At 35.9% G+C, this 24,781-nt stretch overlaps 1 protein-coding gene across 1 annotated transcript in view; it reads right to left on the bottom strand.

Moving 5' to 3' along the window:
- LOC149796828 (uncharacterized) overlaps positions 1-24,781 on the bottom strand; it is a 275,249-nt gene that overhangs the window by 175,416 nt on the left and 75,052 nt on the right. The window contains exons 18-19 of the mRNA XM_089960653.1: positions 5,997-6,028; positions 5,804-5,901 (exon numbers count right to left, since the gene is read on the bottom strand). Of these exons, the coding sequence (XP_089816779.1) occupies positions 5,804-5,901; positions 5,997-6,028 (130 nt within the window). The remainder of the gene's footprint in view (positions 1-5,803; positions 5,902-5,996; positions 6,029-24,781) is intronic.

Genomic DNA, 24,781 nt, shown 5'->3' with positions numbered 1-24,781 from the left:
TACCATATATACTAACTTATAAGTAGAGGCAAACTGCAAACAACAAAGATCCTGATCTGCCATAGCATAATGCACCTGCAGATTGAGATATATGTTGTTTGTTCAACTGATTGCTCCTAACAAACTGCACAGACCCAGAACTGCCAGTGCATTATGTGATGGCAGATCTGGGCCTGCACAGATTGCAGCTGGACTCGACTTAACAGCAAGTATATAAGGTATTTTCCACCTAACCACACACCATAAAATATTTACTCACATTGGGGAAAGTACTCTGTGGCCTTTATGATATTCTGCTGATTTCAGTTACACTTGTCTCATCGGGATAAAAATCAGAACTGTTATTTTTAACATCATGAATGAGTCCAGCTCCCTCTCTTACCAGTGTACTTTTATCATTATATTTTCAGTCCAAACATGAACAGACGGCACCCACTGGGAGTGATCATTATTTTGCATGACCTGTATATGAATAGCTACACAAATAATATTGCCTCACGAGTTGCTACAAAAAATAAATGTTCTTTAAGTGTAACAAAATGATAGCCTTGTTCCTGAATACATTTTTTGTAGTGTATGTGGACACTAGTAATTACCAAAGGTGATCAAATATATTAAAAGGGCTAGTGATTTGAATTAAAACAATACATTTGGTAAATTTAAAATTTAAAGATTTACCTCATTAGCTGACTAAGTTATAGTGAAAAGTCTCTGTTAACCGCTAACCTTATGTATTTTCGAGACTGTATTCACAACGAAAGAGGATTTATAAAGGAAGAAACTTGCAGAAATACACAATTCAGAATTTATTTACTTGTTTTAAAAGATAAATAATTAGGAGAAAGCTGGAATTTTTAAGTAAAATACAGAAAGATAACAGATAATGATGCAAGTGAAATCAGAGAAAGATCCAGATTAATTAATTCCCTTCTGCAGCACTTTTCTAACAAAACATTGAAACAAAAACAAACAAATGGATAGTATGGACCCTATATGTTGTGACCTGACTTGCCAGAGACACATAAACTTACTCAGAACTGTATACCAAGGAGTGTGCTGAAATGCAGTTAAATAACTCTAAAACACACACATACATTCCAATGCAAGCCCAAAAATTATGAATAGGAACATATCATTTTTAGAAAAACAATGCCTTATGTAGGTTATTTAATGTAAGATGACCAGGAATTCCAAAGGTCAGCTAAACATGAACATTTATCTATGCCTGTCAGATCTAATTTTTAGTACCAACTTTAATCCACATACCATATATACTTGCTTATAAGTTGAGTCCAACTGCAAACTGCATAGACCCAGATCTACCATCTCATAATGCACCAGCAGATCTGGGTCAGTGCAGATTCTAAGAAGCAATAATTTGAACAAACAACATATACCCTGGACTGCATTATGCTATGGCGGATCAGGATCTTTTTTGTTTGCAGTTTGACTCGACCTCTAAGTGAGTATAGTCAGTTGTAATCAAAGTCCCTTTAGTACCAAGAGACTGAAATCAAACACATTGAAATCTAGCATATAAACATTAAGCACAATATCATGTCACTCTAGCATATAAACATTAAGCACAACATCATGTCACTCTAGCATATAAACATTAAGCACAACATCATGTCACTCTAGCATATAACCATTAAGCACAGTATCATGTCACTCTAGCATTTAAACATTAAGCACAGTATCATGTCACTCTAGCATATAAACATTAAGCACAGTATCATGTCACTCTAGCATTTAAACATTAAGCACAATATCATGTCACTAAAAATCACAAAAGTTGCAAATTATGAGAATTTTCTGAAAATAAGATGAAATTAATGAAATAAAATGGAAGAGCTTGACATTATACTGAACAATTTTCACACAATCAGTTGATTCGCTTTTTTTAAATTAGAACAAATCCGACAAATGTGCATCCCAGAATAGACACTGCATCATGCATCATGAAGCCTGGATAGCCCTGAAGATAACAATCATTATTTCTAGGATTCTACCCTACAGCTATTCACCAAACAATGAATAATTTGCATAGATAATGTTATTAAAGATAGGAATTCCAAATGTTGATGCTAGGTTTAGTTCTCAATGTTTCTAGATGATTCATTATATGCAGGTGTCTTTTGCATAAAATATGTACAAATAATCAAGTCCATGCAAATATGGACAGATAACATGGCAAAAGTGTAATTCTTGCTTAGTGTTACATTTCCATGCCAACTAATGAAAATACCTCTTTGATTTGTTGTGTTTTTTCTTGTTCCTTATTTGGGGGCAAAGATTCTGTATTTTAGAAAATGCTGGCCATGAACATGAACCTATGACTAACCATAATCTGAACTGAGTTTTTTTTTTTCTTTCTTCAACTAAAGCTGTCTTAAAACTGAAATCAAATGACTCACTTTCTCCTTGAACAGGAATAGTCCGAGATCAGTTACAGTGCTTTATGGCATTCTTCCTAACACAATTCAGTGTAAGCTGTGACTTAGTAGAGCATCAGATTTGTAATCCTGGGCTGGGTGCCTCTCTGTACCCATAAGAAAGGCACTAGGCTCCCATTTCCTCCGCATGATATAACCAATAATGTGTTAAAAGTAGTTTTTAAAAAAAATTATCAGTGAAATTTACAGTAATCAGCTGCAGCTATTTAACTGGAGATTTCTATGAAACAACAAGTGTTAGTTCACTGCTAATTGACAATTAAAAAATTAGTCCAAGTGACCTTTTACATTTCACTTATCATGGATTGGGGGGGGGGCATTACTTTTTATTTCCTAAGAAAGGAATGCAATGCTTTAATTCTGGATCAGAAAAAATATCTATTTATTTAGAACCACAGCTACCCACACTGAATTGCATGTCTGACTGGGATGTAATGATCCATAAACTTCCTGATGTACATGTAAAAAGTGAGCATGGACGTTATTGCCTGTTTCATCTTATGGCTGGGTACAAAAAATTGCTTCACATAAATAAATACTATTGCTGTGACAACCAGATCTTCCTGACAAATTATGACTCATGGTGCAATATTAGTCATTTACTTTATCATTGTTTATTTTTGTGTGATTTCCCTGTTTATACCAACTCTTCTTGTAGAAACATTGCATGAGTCATTTGCACCACTTCCCTGTCTCTTAAGCTTCCCTTTCACCCTAATGTTCATTTTCTTAAAACCAGAAAACCACTATGCCTGTGACAGGTAATGACACAATTAGTTATGATTAACCACTGCAAAGGAACATGATGGAGACAGTGGGAATAAAATTACTGTCAATAATCATGGATCCATCTGGGAAGACTTTGCAGATAACCAATGAACTGCATATGTAAAAAAAAAAATCCATACATGGAAACAAATAACAATGCATCTGTCAATCACTAGAAGATGTGAAGAATAAGCCACACTGCCGTCTAATTCATATTGATAAATGTCTGAAGGAGGCATGGAAAAGGAAGAGACAAGATATTTTCTTTTCTACTTTTGGACAACTCATATCATGGACAAGCAAGACAACCTACAACACACTTAAATACTGAACTGATTAGTCTAGCTCTGAGATAAAGGACATTTCGGGTGGTTTTACATGGTAAACTGGACTGTGACAAATGCTTTCAGTGATTTGCTCAGGTCAATTTTGCAGCAAATATGGACCCTATTCCCAATCGAATTAGACTGTTTAGTTTTACAATCTGACCTGAAAATTCAGTTCAGATGAAGAAATCCAAAATACCTAAATTACACTATTCATTAAATAGTTTCAACTTTTTCTTAAGGTCTCAACTGACAAAACTCACCATACAAACTAATACGTATTTGGAGATACCAGTAATCTCAAAAAAAACAAACAAAGGAAAATCCCTGGCTTTGTAACTTTCTCAAATTTTTCTAGATAAATTGGTGCCAGCTAAGTTGATCTTTGTTCTGCGCTGTCTTTTGCCAAGTAGACATGTTTCCTTTGTTCATACTGCAGTTTGGGTTGTCCAATTACCAGCTGTTCATAGTCATAGGTGTTCTGTTGCCCCACTGTTCCTTGTATTAAGCATTCCATGCTCCAACTGTTATAAAATTTGTGTCTGTCCCCAATTATGAATAGTCTGAGTTGTCCAAAGTCTGATTTTCATGTTCTCCAGTTGCCTTAAAGACTGTGTTGTTTTGTTGCCATTTGTCCAGATTCTGTGTTGTCCTGTAACCACTAGCTATAAAGTCTGTGTTGACTATTCTCAGTTGTGAATAGGCAGAGTTGTCCACAGTATGAAATTCCTGTTCCTCAATTTGTGTTGTCCTGTTCTTCAGCTGTCCAAAGTCTGGGTTCCAAATCTGTTGCAGTTATTGTTCCCCAGTTGCTACAAAGTATAACTTGTTCTGATCCCCAAAGTCTGGATTGTTCAGTTTCCCAATTGAAATCTGAGGCATCCTGTCCTTGGTGGCAATATATTCTGAGTAATCCCAATCTGGCATGGTCCGAGTTGTCCTTTTCCCCAAGACATCTCCTGATATAGTCTTAGTTTTAATGTTCCACAGGCTTAATATTTCTGTTTCCCAGTTGTGCAGTCTGAGCTGTCCTGACTACTGACCAAAATCTATTATTCCCTAATTGTTTATTGTGACAGTAGCCCCACTCAGTATGAGCTATTCTATCCCCTAGTTGTCATACTATAAATGTTTTTTGTTTCTTAGATGTTCTTCAATTTTGTTGCCCTTTTTTCTTTACTATATATTCCATGTTTGTCCTCTTCCAACGTGATCATAGGAAAAATTGTTGTGTTCCCAAGAGTAACATTATCAAGAACCTAAACTTGTACCATGATATTACCACTTATTATACAATACTGCCAGAATAACATCACATCATTTAAAGCATTCTGATGATATTTTACCTTACAAGTATTTGGCCAATTATTAAAATTATAACTCATGGAATATTACATTCTTTTTCATTTTGTCCACTGACCATTGCCTGCTGCTATTTATTTCTGACAAACATGGTTCACTGAATGTGCTGATGTTGAGGACACAGCTGATTGTGGTGTTCATGCTTATCTTCATTAATGCCATGTACTGCACTGATTTGGAAACTGACATGAGGGATGGGGTGTGGAGTGCCCATATCACAGCCATAACATACAGCAGAGCTATATTTTTGGCTGATATTGTCATAGCACCAAGCCTGATAATGATGGATGTATATGATAACATCACTATTCCATAGCTGATGAGTTTGACTTGCTCTGTTCCCCAACTGATAGTTTGAATTGTTCTTTTTCCCCAGTTCCCCATATCCCAAATTGCCCATTTCTGGTTCTTCAAAATCTAGGTTTGTGTGTTCCCATCTCAATGTCCTCCATGCTAACTTAAATTACGGTATCTCTGGTATCTTAAATTAGAGTATCTTTGGTATCTTAAATTACTGTATCTTTGGTCAAACTGATTTACTGTCCAATTTGATACATAAATTTGGAATATTAATTGCATGCAAATACAAAATATATCTTTGCAAAATATTACTTTCATAATCATACTATATTTGTTTCACTTGATCCATTCGTAAAAATGCTTCTTTCCATCACGATTTTCGAGTGGCTACAGTAAACACAAAGTATGAAGAATATTAACTTTTTAAAACTCGAAGCCGAACTAACAGATGCACTACAGTACAACAATCAACGTAGGCACGGCAGCATGCAGGCGGGTAGTAATGGCTTGAAATAAGAAGCAGATAAATATGACAGCTATTCTAATTAAATACTAACTATAACAATTAATAGCACGTGCAAGTAAATATACCTGATGTCTTCCAACAGATCACATTCTTGTTGATGTTTGGCTTGTATTTTAGACACTTGTTCACTGTGTATATTCTTAAGGGCAGCCGTCACTTTCATCTGTAAATTTAAAAGAGTCATTTCATTGCAAAATCCGATTGTGTCAATCTTCAGATGAAGTGGACTAAGTTTAATATTTTAAGTCATTTACATACCTTTCTGGGCGGTGGTTGCGGCATGATTCCAACTTGTTATGCTATCGTGTCCTACATACGATCACAGTGTCCGCCATACTATCAAAATATTGGCTGTTCCTTTCAACTCCATCGCAAAAATCATTATATCACGACAACAGGAGGGAGCGGTCATTTAATCGAAATACAGATCTCGAGATCTCGGTTAGATATTAATTCGTACCTAACAGCAATTTAACAACAGCCAGCTGTGGAAATATTTGACAAAGGCAAACAAAAACGTTTTCAAGATAAGATTGTATTTATGATTAGACACAATTTTAACTTCAAAACTGATGATAATAACGAAAAAACAGCTGCATCTTTCAAAGATTTTATGAAATTTTGCAAATAGCTTTTACTGAAGTTTTATACTTGTCAAGCTTGTGTGCTTCTGAAAACTGTCTGACTTTTTAAAAAGTTTTAAACCACATTCTGCCTATTTTTGTCAATTATAGCTGTTTTGATTTATTAAGGGATTTTAGCTCCCTACATCAATGTTTATTCTTTTACTTGTATGTTTGCATGCACGAGGATGCATGGATGATATTAATCCATCTTAAATTGTGTGTAACTGTATATGTGACGGCACACACACACAATATATATATATATATATATATATATATATATATATATATATATATATATATATATATATATATATATATATATATATATATATATATATATATATATATATATATATATATATATATATATATATATATATATGCTGTATTGATTTGCACGAATGTTTAGAATTTGTCCATGTATTTATTCCCACAAGTCATGTACAACTGTGTTTTAATATGTTTAACGTACTACTGTATTGATTGCTTACAGTATATGTTTGGAATCCGTCTTGTATGAATAATGCTGAACGCTACTTCAATTATTGTGTTAACTGCATAAAATCAGCCATACATACATTCGCGCTCATAACACGCAAATGACACGGTCGTAAAATCCATTTGCAGACGTACTGCTCTGTGCATCACGATCAGTCAGCAAAGGGATTGAAACAACTTACAAAATCAAAGAAAGAAATAAATCGCATGTAAAAATATGTAAGAACTCAGACTGAAGTCTTACCGACCAACATGAGTAGGCGTCTGAACCTCTCTGGGGACATACGGGAATTAACATTACGCAGTAGGTTAATATACGAGGGCCACTCATGGGACCAAAGGAAGCCCAGTGCTAAACTTGTCCATAAGTGAACATGCGTGAGTCGCCTTTGGGACAAGACAACTTGAAGTTAGGCTTTATCATGTCCCCAGACTGCTCTAGAAATGTTGCAAAGCATTATCTGCTCTGAGGACAAGCGGTAATCCTATATTAAAATATTTTTAGGCCGTTTCCATGTTTAAACGTTTCTTGGGATGTAGGAAAAATGTAATGCTAAAAAATTTATATTACATTCCAAACACGCCTAAAAATTCAGCAGCTGAGTTTTTATTACTTTCTATCACACATGCCACTATCAAGCAGCCGCCATTTGATTACAACATAACACACAACTCTACCATCTCACGAAAAAAGTAGGAGTGTATTTATAGACACGAATTAGACTTACAAACATACGCTCACACAAGATTCCAACTATCTCTGTCTTTTAGAAAGTTGTATTTAATTATTTTATTTTTTATTTTTATTTTTAAAAAAAGGCTTCTTGAGCTTAGAGACACTGAATTTTTTTATTTTTTATAAAACTATTTTATATGTCACTAACTCATTTTACGCCGGGGTTGTGGAAAATTTCGGCAATTATGTCTGGATCACGGAGGAATCGATCACTTGAAGAAAGCTTCTGCAATCGCAAACACTTTGGTTGAATCTGAATCTGCAGAGAGATAGTCATGAAACCAATAGCAACTAGCTACGAATTCGTAGCCTCAACTTGACTTGTGGTTGGGGCTACGAACGGATCTAATATCATGTAATGGAGCAAAACAAAATCACCACTAAAGTCAGAAAAACAAATAGTGCAGAAATCTACTACATAAGTATAATGATGTTATGAAAGAAGTTTGTCTTATTTTGAATTTATTAATCCCTTACACGATAAAATAAATTGGCATGGTTACATTAACCTCACCGAGTCCGCCATGACAGATAACTCGAGACTCTCGCCGTCACCCCTTTTCTATGTAAGGCTTGCCAGATCATATTTGAATATTCTACGCTATGTTATTATCAATCAAGTGGCGAATAATGGCTTCTTGGTGGAATTTCAAAGTTGCTGATAAACTGTATTTACTTTTAATTCGCAGAATTTCTGACTCAAACCGCGCCATATTTTTACTACAATTTGTTTACTTTTCCAAATAAGGCCTCGGTGTCCTTCAATGGCACACAAGCAAACGAGACTGAGAACGGAAGTAATCATTTTTTAACTAATATGGCGGACGATATAAACGAAAATATCGAGAGAGAAAAAGGTAAACGAGATTTTACAACTATTTCTACAATGATTTGCGATACTTCCGGTATCAAATAAATTAAATTTATTGTATTATGTGCAAGGAATATGTTCAAATTGTTGATATTAGGCTAAACGAATCACACACTGGCTTGCTCCATTGACACATATATGCTCACGTTAGTACCCCGTCCACGAGGTAGAAGATGGGGTACTAATATTAGCACTAGATAGCAACTAGCCATCGTACCCCCTCGATCCCATTTCTATGTTAGCCGTCGATATTCCACCAAAGATTTGCGTTGGCTCCATTACTTATGTGATAGTGAAGGAAAATGGATACAACATGCTAAAAACAGGACAAAAGAAAGTTGGAAGTCTTTCCGCGGGAGGTGAGGATTTAGAAAAGCCCCATATAGTGTACGAATTCCAGAGATGTTTATTTCATGGATGCCCCATGTGTTCTTCTCAACGAACGGAAAGTTATTTCTGAGACTTCACCATAGAAGAGCTGTATGGGAAAACATACCAGCGTCCCCTGAATTTAGAAAGTAAGGGATACCAAGTGATCGAAATGTGGTGGATATCGAACCTTTAAATCCACGCGACCGTTTGTTTTGGGGACCAACGAATGACACAAGCTTCTTGTAAGACGTCGACGTGTTCTTTGTATCCTTGATAGTGCAAATATGCTCATTTCACAAACCGCCAACCGGAAATGCTGACAGAGCATATTGACGTGGAACACACTGGTTATTATGAAGGGTTGAAAGTGTTACCCCCGACAAATGTATACCATCTTTTTTTTTTTGCTATATCATTGCGAAGAAAAACTGGTGTTTCATTTATGTGGTACGTGTGCTGAAACGTGTAATCAAGACCAACCTCGTTGCCAGAAATATTGGTCAGTGTCGAACTGTTTCGTGCTCTGGTAAAAGTATACGAAATCGACATTTTCCTAGTACAGAACAATACCGAATGGACAATGACTCGAGAGACTATTTAATAAACAGCGGTAGAAGAAGAAGAACCCGAAATAGAGGAAGAAATATTACAAGTCCATGAAGTTTATTGAAGTAGTAGAAATGGACGTAGTAATGTACATAAAGAAAAGAATGAAGAAATGACATTCCCGAAGAGATCACTCAATTCTACATAGAAGAGCAGAACACCGGAGCGGGTACGTAGATTCATTGTGACACAATTTTTCGATCGTCCTCCACAACGTGTTGGTGTTACAAAGAGTGGCAACCAGTTTACAAATTACTCGAAGGAAAAATCAAGGAGAATCCATTTCGTTTGCAGAAGGCATTCCTTGCGACGACGATGGGATAATGGCTAGTCAAACACACGTAGCTATCTTCCATAAAATGTCAGGAGAATGCGTAAGAAGAAATTAAACTTTCAAAAGGACATCATCGTAATGCTAGTATTAATTCCTTTACACAAATTTATTTCAACAAAGTAAAGCACATTGCACCATAAGTCTCAATCCCCATCATGCGGTCTTGTTTAAAAGTCCAATAACAAATCTCAAGTGCACATGTTAGCAAAACAGTTAGGAACACATTTGCTGAATTATGCGTATGACGATGTCATTCGAACACCACATGCATATGATGATGTCATTCGAACACCACATGCGTATGACGATGTCATTCGAACACCACATGCATATGATGATGTCATTCGAACACCACATGCGTATGACGATGTCATTCGAACACCACATGCATATGATGATGTCATTCGAACACCACATGCGTATGACGATGTCATTCGAACACCACATGCGTATTTACTTATCGATATCAAATTACTTCTAAACTATTCGAGATTTTCGTACCAATTCGTTTTACAATCATTGTTAAGAAAGAGGTCCTGTCATATACACGTTGTAAGGCGGGGATTGTTTCCTGATGGGTGTCCCGCTTAATTTGGTTTTCGTTATCTAGGGTTTGACCGCCCTCGATGTTATTGCCCGGTTCGAGTAAATATAAATATAAGTGGTGAAACTTATAGGTGGAATAGATAGAGATCTGAGCAGGTATATAGAACAAACCAACACGAGCCCACGTACATGTAAACAAACAATTTAATCAATTACATACAACAACTGTGAAAAATTCGTTACATCAGGAATATACTCTGCTTTTAGAAATTTAAACTTTCACCGAAGCACAAAAAAAAAAAAAACGCAAATAGATTTAAATAAAACAGCCGATCTGTTTACTAATAGATTTAGTTCATCATAGGATCGAGTGAACAATCGGAGTCAACGTCTTGTACGATTGCATAACCTGCTCGTCCTCAGTTTGTTCTGCTTTTACTGTAGCTGTTCAGTTAACCTTGGATCTCAGGATGATACTTTCCACCATCCGTCTCAGGATACTCTCAGAATACGTTTCAGAAATTAATACGTCGCAGGATTACGTCACAGGATTATACGTCTCACTGCAATTCTCTCTATACTTCTCAGTATACGTCTCAGGGTAACATCACATCATACGTCCCAGAATAGTACGTCTCAGGATAATACGTCTCAGGAGCTATATTCTCCTTTTAAAAACAATATAAATAGAGACAACCTAAATTTCCCGTTATTTGTGAGACAGGGGATTCTTCATTATTCTCCCTCGTTATCAGATTTACTATCAGTGTTAGACAAATGCTAAGGCTATCAATCGACTCCACATGTCCTATAATTACTCTAGTTAGTCAAATGGCTAATTCGTTACGCATTGACCTTACGCGAGGTCTGGGGTTCTGAATCAGCCTCAATTTACACAGCGAATAAATGGGATACATTACATCAATTACTAAATCCTTTCAGTCAATACACACTCTTAATCATACGTGAAATCTTCTGAATTCGGTGAATTCACACTGATTCTCGTAATCATATTAACTAATGTAATGCATTAAATTTTTAGAGCCTAATTCGTATGCAAACAAGACATTCAAACAACTGGTCAAACTTATCTAAAGAAGATTAATGTACGACTTCCTAAGCATAAACTCAACACAGTTATACTTGATAAAGCAAATTATTATACGAATGTAGAAAAAAAGATTCATGCAAATACAAGTAAATAATTCAGCAAAGCATGATATATGGCATCAACAAATTACATGGAATTGTCACACTACATGGAATTGTCACACTACCTTTGTTTTCAACGTTCCTCCCTCTAATCGGCAAATTATTTCGTCGGTTCCTTTCGACAACAGTCCTCTTTGGACAACAGTTCTTTTACGAGGAATTTCTTGCAAATCCCACGGAGTCCTACTCTTGGGTTTCCTCTTGCAGGAAAAGCTTAGACTGATTAAAATTTCCGATGTGGCAATTTTTAAGACCAAGAAATTTTGTGTGGGAATCACGCCCCATATCTAACTTAACCATACAGAATCAAATATCTCTGCCGCCTTCTTTCAGAGGCGCCAAAGTCGGGGTCAGCTTGACCTGGTAGTTTGAGTAACAGAGTTTTGCGATTTCTCACTTTGTGACAACTTTACCATGAAAATGAAGTTTACTGTGTCCCTAATAGTCCGTGGGGCTGCTGTATAAACAAATGCTTAATTAGGAACAAAATTCTCCCTCTAAAAGACATTACCGTACACGGTAGTATGGCCATATGATACGCGCCTGTCTTAATAAATCTAATTAATGGTTCTCTGGTCTCAACCAATGTATCCTTGTTAGATCGCCAGAAATTTGCCCCTTCACACACGTCACCTTTGGCGTCTGTCTGAGAAGAAAAAACAACTTTAGACAAACATCGTAACATGTATTCTTTTTAATAGTATTCAACATGACATCCTTTCAACCTCGTCGTCCTGCCAAATGTATTCGTGCACTGTATGCGAAGTTCGTTCATATTTGTTACATGCGGATCTCAAAAATGTGTAACAATGGTTTACGACTTACACGTCAGTTGCTACAAGGCACCAATCAAATATCACATCAAGCAAAATGTGTTGTTTTTTTAGATAATAAAAAAAACCATAAAGTACATCGTCACGACTGGCTGATCCAAGAATCGATATTCAAACCGATAAACAATTCATTTTCAATTGTGATGAAAGTGATTATTTATGAGGTGTCCTTCTTCGTTCACTTCTAAAATGGGATCCAAATGCTGAAGCTTATAAAGAAAACGAAGTTCACACTCTCACAAAAAGAAGAAGAAGACCGAAGAAGAAAAGTCCCAAGAGAAAAACATCTTCTGCCAGAAAAAGTTGTTCTGTTCCTGCAAGGATGCTCTGCATCTCCTCCACTTCTACTTCTTCTTCGTTCCTGATGATACCTGCCAAACCTGATTTAAGACCTATGTTTCCCAATTTGATGAAAACATAGAAACCTATTTCTAAAGGTACTTTTGATTTTCCAGCGAGACCTCTTGTTAAGCGTTAACGATTGTTGGTGCGGCTAAAAAGGAGTGGCATCATCTAATACAGAACATTTGTCTTAAAATGTTATCTTTATTTCTACAAAGAAGAACTCATACGATTTAGTGCGTTGAAAATATGTCATGGTTAACTGCTGGCCATAATGAAGTTGATACAACGTGCCAACAATCAATGGAGACCAGCATGTCACCAAGGAATTTATACCACCTTCCTCGTCTCAAGAAGAAAACAAAACATTCCTCAAAAAAGGCATAAAAAAGCTCCCTCCTCTTCAGCTAACCATTAGGATGTTTTGACAGTCCTGACTAAATCCAATGGACCGACGCGAAAGCAACTCATTCAAACAGCACCCAAGGAAATCATCAATCCCATCTGTGAATGTCTTTTGAATGTTTTAAGAGCAAAGTTGCCTTTGTCCATGATACGGAAACAGCGATTGAGAAAACCTCGGAACTCTCTTCGCCAAATGATGAAAAGGAAAATAGACAAAAGAATAAAGGCTTGTTGAACATGAAGGATTTCCACCCTTGCTGATAGGATGATTTTCTGCCCCTTTCTCAGGATCGATTGTTGGATCTCTTTTACGAGGAGTGGTGAGCGATGAAAAAGAAGATGAGAGTCACACTTTTCTGGAAATATATCACAGTTGTGCTTTAGGATCTTATGGAAGGACAAAAACTTACTTTAGTTCCATACAAACTGAAAATTCTGAAACAAAAACTAGTGTTGTGGACCGTTTATAAAGAATCCTGAAAGAACGTCTGTGGAAATATTTACACATCAACACACTCCAAAATATACCATCGATGTGTTATCACGTATAATCACCGCTTACAATCAATCGTACCACCGTAGCACTCACTGGACATGTACTAGAAGATGTGACACCTGAAAACGAAGTGATGGTGTCTAATAAAGTGTTTGGAACGTCACTGTTTATAAATTGGAAGACGTAAATGGAGAAGTGTTAGAAGGAACTTTTAATTTGCCTGAGTTACAAACCAAGAAAGAAGACGATGTATGCGATATCGAAAGCATTCTCAATCGAATACTTAAAGTTGGCAAACGTCGACTTGAAGAAGTTAAAGTGCGTTGGAAAGGTAATCCACTGTTATGTATATCTAATTGTTTTATGTTTATTCATGGCTGTAAATTCTATTGATTATCTTTTAGTTGAAATTGTGTATGTACATATGTTATGTCCTAATATGCTAAAGAGCGTAAAAACTGCATATGGTCTATAAATAGATTATTACGTGCGTGTTGACAATTACTAATAATATAACTATTATTAAATTTTGTTTACGGGTGTCGTCCTTTTTCCCATTGGATATATATATATATATATATATATATATATATATATATATATATATATATATATATATATATATATATATATATATATATATATATATATATATATATATCAGGTGGTGTCCTAGAAGAATTAAGTTAACTCCTATTGAATGTGTCACGTCACATGAATAGGTATTTTGAAATCTGTCACGTGAGGTATATAGCTACATATAAGCGTACTAGACTCTTGAACGTGTATATAATGAGAGAACTGGGTAATCAGATTTATTCCTATTTATGGGAGTCGTTCTTAAATTTTTGTGTTCCTGTTGTAACATCTAGTCTACAGACGTGTTTCACGTTGTATTTATAAATTATTTGAGAGGATAAACATGTTTTGGACTGTTCAGTGGAAATAGAAAATGCTCATTTTTGTCCCATAATATTATACTGGAACTATTGTGAGTTATTCAAAGGAGTTCTGGACAACGCCATTTTGACAACGTCGGGATTCTTTGCGAACTAGTACATTTCCGGTACTGAAATACACTATTTACACAAAATTCGAATTTGAATGTTAAACAATAATGCAATTTATAACTAGTATGACGCCATAAATAATATATGTGGCTAGCACGTTATTGGTTATTAGGGACCGACCGATGTAGTTACTGGGAAAAATTTGACCAATATTATGTCCATGGCGTTTCAGCATATTTCCGCTGCAACTTGGCGACTCCGACTATGCTATCCCTTCTTTTCCTCTTCTGCACACCTCAATTGAATAGTACGCTTTGGATACACGAAAGCGTCAAATGGGTACTGTTACCTATTCGACGGGGGCCCCCGAGTGGCCGAGTGGTCTAAAGCGCTCACCGTTATGAATCGCTGCCATCTCACCTCTGTCTGCGTGCATTCGAGTCTCGGGCTCGGCCAATGTGGGTATGTGAGAAAGCTTACCAGTAGGTTCTCGTGGGTCGGTGGTTCTTTCCGGGGTTTTCCTGGGTTCTTCGTCCACTATTTATAATGGCCGCCATGTACAACCTATCTTGTGCTGAACAATGGCGTTAAACCCTATCACAAAAATGTAATCCCCTGATGAACATTTCTAATCCAAGATAAGTGAATAAGTCGTGACATTCGTCGCTGATCCTGTTAGAATAAAGAAGAAAGTAAAATGACAGTGCCAGGTAGGAAAGTTGAAGGAAGCAATCAGTGTGATGGAAAGAGTGGAGTACCTCATAGACCACAGAGAGAGAGAGAGAGAGAGAGAGAGAGAGAGAGAGAGAGAGAGAGAGGGGAGAAAGAGAGAGAGAGGCTCTTCAGTGCAGACTGAATGTGAGGGTGCATGAGAAAATGCGTCAGCAGGTGCATACAGACTGAATCCATGCTGAGGAGAAGGCGGCCCAAGAAGAACCTAGTATTAGGCTTATGTGGCTTCTACGTCAGTGATGTGCGGCCTGGGGTGCCCGACAAAGATGCAACCACTAAGGTAAAGGAGTGGTGGGCAGAAAACCAAACGGCCCTTTTCATAGAAACTCAGATCTCTAGAAAAGAGAGTTACTATTAATTTGCCAAACTTTTGTATATGTTTAAGGACGTCATTCTTTTGTAGTTCAATATATAACCTCATATCCTTATTTTATTTTATGTGTATAACAACTTATACCTTTTACTTGTTTTCGAGGGTGGGTGTATATTTTATCCCCATTCGTTTGCATGGTACCCCCCCCCCCTTGTGTGAAGGTATGTTTGTAAGTATAATATAAAATCTCCTACCCTTTTCGTTAGGTAGTTGGGTAGTGTATTATACTGTATTAAAAAAGAGGTAACTGCGTATAGAGGCGTGAATGTTAAAATGTAATTTTAAAAAACTAACATTCTTCTCTCTATTTTGAAATGGCTCTGTCGTCATGAATATATTATTCACCGATTATTCCAGTAGATAAGTGTTGTAAGATTAGATAGATTAAAGAAAGTTCTTGTGCTTCTTGTGTAATCAATCAATCCGTTATAAATACATTTGGGATCAAGGAATGACTCATGATTCCCAAATGTGATATCTGAATCCGAGAGTATAACATATAATTTGCATGTATCCCTCTATAACGCGGTCCCCGTAAAGAGAGGATCTCAATTAGCCTTAGCATTATCCGCGGGGAAATGAGAGTCTGAGATGTTAACATTAAATAATATGCACAACCTACAGCCGTCAAACACTTAATTTGTAAAAAGTTTAGATAAATTTTTTAAATTTCAGAATCGAGGTTAAGTTTAAGTTGAAAACAACTGTTGATTTTTATTTGTAATTTTGTAAAGTTGCACAGATGTAGTAATTTTTATCTTGTAAGTTTACTTGTCAGTTACAACGTATATCCAAAAGAGAGATTAAGGGTCAGCAGAGATATTTGTAATCGATGGAAGATTTTAAGACCGTTAATCTAGATTTTTATTATCCAAAATATCGAAAGCTTTTTATATACATGTTTTGCAATATGTCACATTTCGTCGCATTTCAAGAGCGCTATTGACAGGAGACCATCAAATGCAGTGATTTTTACATAAGACTCATGTCACTCCTTAACGCGCGTGATCGATACCTTGAACTAAAAGGTGATCACTTCTTTAAAGAGCGAAAGAAAAAAATCAAAACAGAACAACAGCAACAAGAAGCCTTTGTCGCAACAACAAAAAACCATCTCGGTATATTACCCAATTTTTAAATGTCAGTTTGATCCATGTCAGTTAAGATATTGTTTTATAATGAAATGTAATTCTGATTCAATGAAACTATTTATAGAGGAATATAATTTTTGTTTTGCAAATTAGAATTGCGATGCCCACATATAGGAATGCTTTCTTAGATCTTTATTAATTTGTTTTGCATTTCATATTACAGTAGTTTGGTTTTTAAACCTAAAACTTTATCAGTAACATACTCAACTATTCCAACCCCTGCGGTCTCAGCGATGCTGAATAGGCCCAGTGCATCCCCCATCTGCATGCCTTAAGAGACTACATTATATATATATAATATATATATATATATATATATATATATATATATATATATATATATATATATATATATATATATATATATATATATATATATATATATATATATATATATATATATAAATAAAGTTTAACTCTCTTTGAAGAATTGTCGGAGGTAGTTGCAAAACAAATCTGGCAAACGAGGGAAACGATAAACACACAAGAAAGTGTTGAATTTATTAACCTTTTTCACGACTATAACTAAGTGAAGCATTGCTTTAAATTTGACATCCTTTGGTTGAATTTCGATGATAAATTGGTATTACCACTCTATGGTCTTCAACTATTAAACTAAGCAACAGAAAAAGCCAAACAAACAAGTTTTGTAAAACTTAACAAATATTTTAATTTTCTAAGTTATAAAATGAAAATGTAAGAGGAACTTGCAGTATTTTGAATTGAATCCAACATAATTATAAACGGTCCACTACAAGGCCAAAAGAATAGAGCATTCTGAATGAACTCCAGGTCCCGAATGTGCTGATGTACCAATATCCTTGAAGAGCCAACAGCCTTGATATATCAAACGGCATTGTCCAAAATTCCTTGGAACGAATTCGAAATAATCCCAAAATGTTGCTTTTGTCCAGATTATCATATGAACACTTCGTAATTCTAATGAATAATTTAAATAATTTAATCCTCTCAAATTACATCTAAACACAACATCAAATGCAGCTGCAGACAGATATTAATCTAAACACAACATCAAATGCATCTTAAACAAGAACAATAGTAGGAAATAGGAGCTTGGAATTCGAATAATTGTTCAACTCTGTCCTTATATTCATCTCCACGAGTCCATTATAACTGTAAGTTGCAATTCATCTCTACGTGACTTATGTCGCAACACAACCCACCTGACTTAATAATCCAAGAGAAAATTAACCCAAACAGGTTCATTATATAGAACACAAAACTCAGTTGAACAAACTATTTATAGCTCACTGCAATCTACATTCATGGACCAAAAGTTCAAAACACAATACATAACACCTGCCCTCACGAGGAAAAATAAAGATTTATGCAGTAAAGCTTTCTTGTACACATTAGTCACATATACATATGATAATAAAAATTACAAAGAAAGATGCCTTATATAAATATATAAGAAGGATACCTGTATATAAAAACACTATTATCGTGACATTGCATCTGAAATCAGGTTATCTTTTCCCTTGATGTGCCTATTGTCAGTGTTGATTTCTCCAACATGAAAGTCCAACTCTGATTTTTGTTTTTTCATTTTGTTAAAGAAAGTAAGGAGGTTGTGATCACTATGTACAATGATAGGAGAAGGAGCTGAATTAATATACACTTCATAGTGTTGCAAAGCCATTACTAAAGCTAAACATTCCTTCTCGATTGTGGAATAGTTTCTCTGGTTCTTGTTTAATTTTGTAGAGAAATAGTAAATATTCCTTTACTCACGCCCATTACATGTCACAGTACCATCAAGAGTTGCCAAAAAAACTGGCAGTAATTATAGATAAGTAAATGAATATGAGGAACTAAAAGAATAAATTATTTAATTGGAGAAAAAAAAGTAACTCTAAAACATATATTGATTTTATTTTCGTGTGTATGCCCTTTTTGAGTCTTCTTGGTTGGGATGTTTAGTTTCAGTGTTCCTAGGCGTTGCCGTTGATAGCAATCGCAGAGTATAACATCACCGAAAGTATGGTCAGAGGAAAAATGCATTCAGCAAATCGATTTATGTCCAGCTTCTTTATCATTCAGTCAGATCTGTGACAATATTTATTTTTGACCAGCATTTCGGTTTCTCCGGCATCCTAAAGGTCGCAAATCTAAGATGGGATGAGATAAATTGCATTCTCTGTTTTTACAAGTTTGTTTGGTCAATGCTTCATTTTTCAAATTTTTCGTTCGATGCTGTTGTAACGAATGTGTTGGTCTCTATCATACGCAGACTAGATTTGTACCTTTAATTTCCCCAGAGCACGTGTGTGCTAATTTGGTCGTAGCTTGTGACTGGCGTTAATTCTACTCCGACCAGGATGCAGCATTTCAACAGTTTTCTCGGTCTGTGGTGCGCTTTTACCAGCTTGTTCTGGTATGTAAAGTAGCGTGTTGCACGATTATACGATAGGCCAGTGTTTCCGAATGATCTGACCTACTTCGGGGATGTCTCGATGGTAGAGCAGGCAGGATAAATTGTATCCAATGAGCCTTTTCCTTTTTCTACATTTTATGACCGGCATGTTGTCTCCGCTATAAGGTTTCTGGTGAAGTGCCAGTTCATCCATTGTTCAGACAAAACGTCAGGCCTTTTCTGAATGTTTCATCGTGTGTGCAGTTTTGTGTATTGTGCATGGCCTTTTGAATGAGATGTTTCGAATGCATTGTTTTGGATGACAGAAGAATATGAGAATAATCTGGCTTTGAGTAAAAGAACGACATAAAAAATTGTCAAACAATACTTCCATTATGTTGTGTGTGTGTGTGCAATCTGGATTTTTAACGTAGCTTTAACAATTGTTCAGTCATATCGCTACGATGTCTGCAGTGTGGCAGTTTATTGTGATGACTAGCACTGGGGCATCATGCCGCAGACATGTAGCATGATGTCCCACCCAGTCACATTACCCGGACACCAGGCCAACCAGTCCTAACACAAACCTCTTAATGCTGAGCGCCTAGCGAGGAAGCTGTAAGCACCATTTTTGTAAGTCTTTGGTATGACTCGGCCGGGGATCAAACCCACGACCTCCTGCTTGAGAGGCGGACGCTCTAACCACTAGGCCGCACATCTATTATGTAAAGTTTTTGAAATACAGCGCCTAATTTTGTGTTTAATGTTGTTTTGTAATTGACTGCAACAGAGACTCAAAAGAGTCGAAAGCGGTTTTTGCTCCTTAGAAATTGATGTTATTAGCTACACTGTATATATATATATATATATATATATATATATATATATATATATATATATATATATATATATATATATATATATATATATATATCCACATTCCACTTCGTCAAAGTTATTCTCCGCCTCTGTTATTATTTTGTTTGAAAATAATAACAAGACGCCTAAGTAGGTAACACCTATGCAAAACGGTAACGGCATATTAAAAGACAGTAAATAATATGCACTTATACTACAAAGCATTTTTTCGTATATATATATATATATATATATATATATATATATATATATATATATATATCACATTAAAAGACGGTACAACAGTATGCTTAGATTTTTTATTTGATTTGATTTGAATTTTTAACGTAGCTTTAACAATTTTACAGTCATATCACTACGATATCTGCAATGTGGCAGTTTATAGTGATGTCTAGCACTGGAGCATCATGCCGCAGACATGCAGCATGATGTCGCACCCAGTCACATTATCCTGACACCGGGCCGACCAGTCCTAACACTAACCTCTTAATGCTGAGCGCCAAGCGAGGCAGCTGTTAGTACCATTTTTGTAAGTCTTTGGTATGACTCGGCCGGGGATCGAACCCACGACCTCCCGCATCCGAGGCGGACGCTCTAACCACTAGGCCACCGGAGCGGCTATGCAGCATGCAAATAAAAAAAAGCATACATTGGACAAGAAATATGACACCAGGATAATGAGAGAACCATAACTTGTGGTCTTTTAAATTTGGTACTGTTGCCAGATTTTTGTGTCCCATATTAGATTTGAATGTTACCAAATTACTAGATCATTTTTTTCTTTTGAAGTATCTTATATACTTCAGTTGCCATATATCTTAATCTACAAATGTCACAAGTAGGAATGCTTGCTTTTCGTATCAGTCATTTGAGCTATTAAGGTTATCAAACACCAATTTTATATCCCCGACTGCTTTTTTTCCCCATTTTATCCGAGGTTTGCTTGCTACATAAATGACAAGTATGTGGACGATGGTTGCAATTTGACATGATAAAGCATGTGCGGACCTGTAGCTTATTATTAGTGGGAAAATAGTGGTTGAGGCGTTTCAAGATGTTTGTCTTGCTGCTTTCTGACAGATCTTAGACATTCTTTGCTAAAAGTTAGTTGTGAATCAGTATCCATTCTAATGAGTTTCACAGTCCTCACAGGGTACTTCATAGTCTTCTGTGGTGAAACGGGATAAATTCTGCATGTTTTCCATGAACAAAGGTTGAAATGTCTGATGGTGTACTCCCAGTTTAACGCGGTGTTTTTGGTTATATAGTTTTCAGTTAGATTGTTCGAGTTCAGATCAGTGTTTTAGGTTTTAAACATTTTAATGAATAACAAGTTTTAGGACGACTGTCGACGATCTGGAACTTTACCTTTGTCAACAAAAGTATTAAAAGGTTTGCTAATTTCTGGACATAAAAATAGCGTGCACAATTTGAATAGTTTAGGGGTATGCTATCAAAACCTGTCGATTTCTTTGTATCCAGGCTTTCATAATTCTTGGAACTTGCTCTGGCACTACAGGTTACAATTTGATGGTTGGGTGGTTTTTTTTTAGATTGAATTGTCATGAATAGCTTGTATGTTAGGGTGAATAGTTGTGTTATCTCTGAGTTCAACTGATCCAATACACCATAATGTAGCATATTTGAAATTGTAACTGTCATTAGTTGGGTCAGTAATCAAGATATCGCTCTCCATCAGAACTATGTTACGGCCTGAACTTTTAATTGAAAAAAAAAATCTGATGGTAGATCTAAAGTCCTTACATTGGGGCAACAGTACCGTTCAAAGAAATAAAGTCTGATAGACTGTCTTCTGGCCTTGGTGACAAAAAGTCTGGTTTTTCTAAGTTTTCCAGAATCGTTTGAATTTATAATGTGCCACACGACTTTTATATATGGCCTTTCTAAGTTCACTCTTTAAGTTTATTGTTCAAGGTCACTTTATTCTATTTTCTCCATATGTTTGACGAAAAGAACAGCATGTATTCTAGAAATCAGGATATTTCAAGTATGGGTTATATTCAGAACACAACTATTAAAATATTTAGCACACTTAATTACTACCGTCTTCCTCACGTGTTTGAGCAAAGAACATTTTTTCCCATCACTTTCAATAATGTTTACACGTTTAACCTGCCAGTTTTGAAGTTTCCTCTCGTATGTCCTTAATGAGTAACTTTTTGTCACCAAAAAGGACAAACCATTGTTAGAAAATGATTAAATAGTTTCTCTATTTTCATTACATTAAATTCAAGGCTTTTTTTTCTTCTATTTGTGTATTGATTGTAGCATGATGTTGTAAATAGGGATCAAAGTAATTTTCTTGCATGCTTGTGGCAAACATTTCTACTTTGTCGCATACGTCTAGTAAGAAAAAACGTGTATGCTTCAAAAATATTTCCACCTGAATCGAATAAGGAAATGCTAATTATCTCCCAGAACGGTACTTTAAACGCGCGCCTCGCAACCAAAAGGATACATTTTTATTGCCGATTGTTGTTGCTTCCGTTATTATTATTGTTATATTATTATCGTTATATTATTATTGTTATTGTTGTAAAATTGGAAAATCTACAAGAGTAATTGACTTAGAGAGTGGCAGATATACTCAACTGTCTACTAGATGTTAGCAAATTTAAGACTCGAAGAGGTACATTTACAAATCTCCCCCATCCAGAAAAACAAAGAAAAAAAAAACAACAACATGCATAAATGAAAAGAATAAGGATAATAAATGCTTTTCTATGCGAATTAAAAAGTTTAAATACACTGAGTGGGGATGTGGACAGACCATCAGCATAGAATTTAGGAATCGGTTTTAAAAGTGCCGAAGGAATATAGCTATTCGAATGTGAAAGAAAACAGAGTATTGTATATACTCGCTTATGGGGAAGCTCACCAGTTATTATGTACTTTTGAGAGAGTGACGTATGTAAGGTGAAGTTGTTTGCATTTGAAACATGCACACTGGAGAGAATGTTGGCATACCTCTATGATACATTGATGTAATGTGGATGATATTTCTTTGGATATTGTACTTTTGGAAATTGTACATGATCTAAGCACACTGCTAACTAAAATGACTGCTCCCTTGTGCTAAAAAAATCAGCCTGAATTGTCTAAAGTACACTATCCATAGCAGCTATTAAAATAAGGAAAATTAATTTTGCCAGACTAGACAATACCAGCTTCTGAAAGTGCAATGAATGAATTACCAAATATATACATGTAAAAAAAAGTTATCGGCTCTTTGTTTAATACAAGTTACCTCTGAAGTTCAGGAAGTGATAATGACCAAGTGAAGCTAGCACTTTTTGAAAGGTGCACATCTGGAGTAAGGCCAAGCTGTATACTATATAACCCATATTACACCCATCAATCGTACACCAAAATAAAGGGAATTAAAGATTCTTTGAATTATACCTAAGATATACAAGGTCTTTTTAAATAGCCAGTATAACCAGTGAGAAAAGTTGGGGACATTTTTTTCTTTAAAATTCTAACCCCTATGCAAAATACGAAACTCTAGAGCGCCACCTTATAAGTCGAGTCAAGCTGGAAACAACAGCGATCCCGATCTGCCATATCAAAATGAGCCTGCCGATCAGGGTCTATGTTGTTTGATCTACTGATTACTCCAATATCCAAAGACCCCAGATCTGCCGTCAGATCTGGAACTATGCAGTTTGCAATTGGACTAATCTTATAAGCGAGTATAAACGGTACACTTCAATTAACGTGTGTGTGTGCGTGTGTAATTTTGGATTTTTAACGTAGCTTTAACAATCTTTCAGTCATATCACTACGCTGTCTGCAGTGTGGAAGTTTATAGTGATTTCTAGCACTGGGGCATCATGCCGCAGACATGCAGCAAGATGTCACACCCAGTCACATTATCCTGACACCAGGCCGACCAGTCTTATCACTAACCGCTTAATGCTAAGCACCTAGCGAGGCAGCAGTTATTACCATTTTTGTAAGTCTTTGGTATGACTCGGTCGGGGTTCGAACCCGCAACCTCCCGCACTAGCCACCGGAGCGGACTAACATTTATGAAACTGAAAAGTGTTTAATAGTAAACGTCCCATCAGATGCATTGGAAAGGCCAAAAGATACAGCGACAAGCATGTGAACATTCTTAAAATGTTAGAATTTAAACTTCACTGTTAAAAAGAAGAATATCCCCATTCTTTATATTGTTGTTAAGCAAAATCAGTAAACAAGAGTTTTATTATCTAATGGTCTTCCTGTTCTTTACAGTGGGAAGGTCTGTAAACTTTAGGGGTGTTCATTGGGCCCTGTATGGGGTTAGCCAAAAGTGTAATTAGCTTTTGTAGCACTAAATATAAAGCACTACATTCATTTATCTCCATTTTTTTCACAATCAAAGTACGATAGCCACTTGTTAGCAAGAAACTGACTGAAAACGATCCTGATGGAAAAGTCAGCATCATCTATCAAGGTGATATATAAATATCGTTTCGCAAAAATACAACCAAGAGATGGCACAAGAACAACAACGAGGTGTACGATAGCCACTTGTTAGCAAGAAACTGACTGAAAACGATCCTGATGGAAAAGTCAGCATCATCTATCAAGGTGATATATAAATATCGTTTCGCAAAAATACAACCAAGAGAT

This window comes from Sinohyriopsis cumingii, chromosome 6, assembly GCF_028554795.1.
Source record: "Sinohyriopsis cumingii isolate HCF-2022 chromosome 6, ASM2855479v2, whole genome shotgun sequence".
Taxonomy (NCBI): Eukaryota; Metazoa; Mollusca; class Bivalvia; order Unionida; family Unionidae; genus Sinohyriopsis; species Sinohyriopsis cumingii.
Note: the sequence above shows the minus strand (reverse complement) of the source record. Positions and strands in the feature narration are given on the sequence as shown.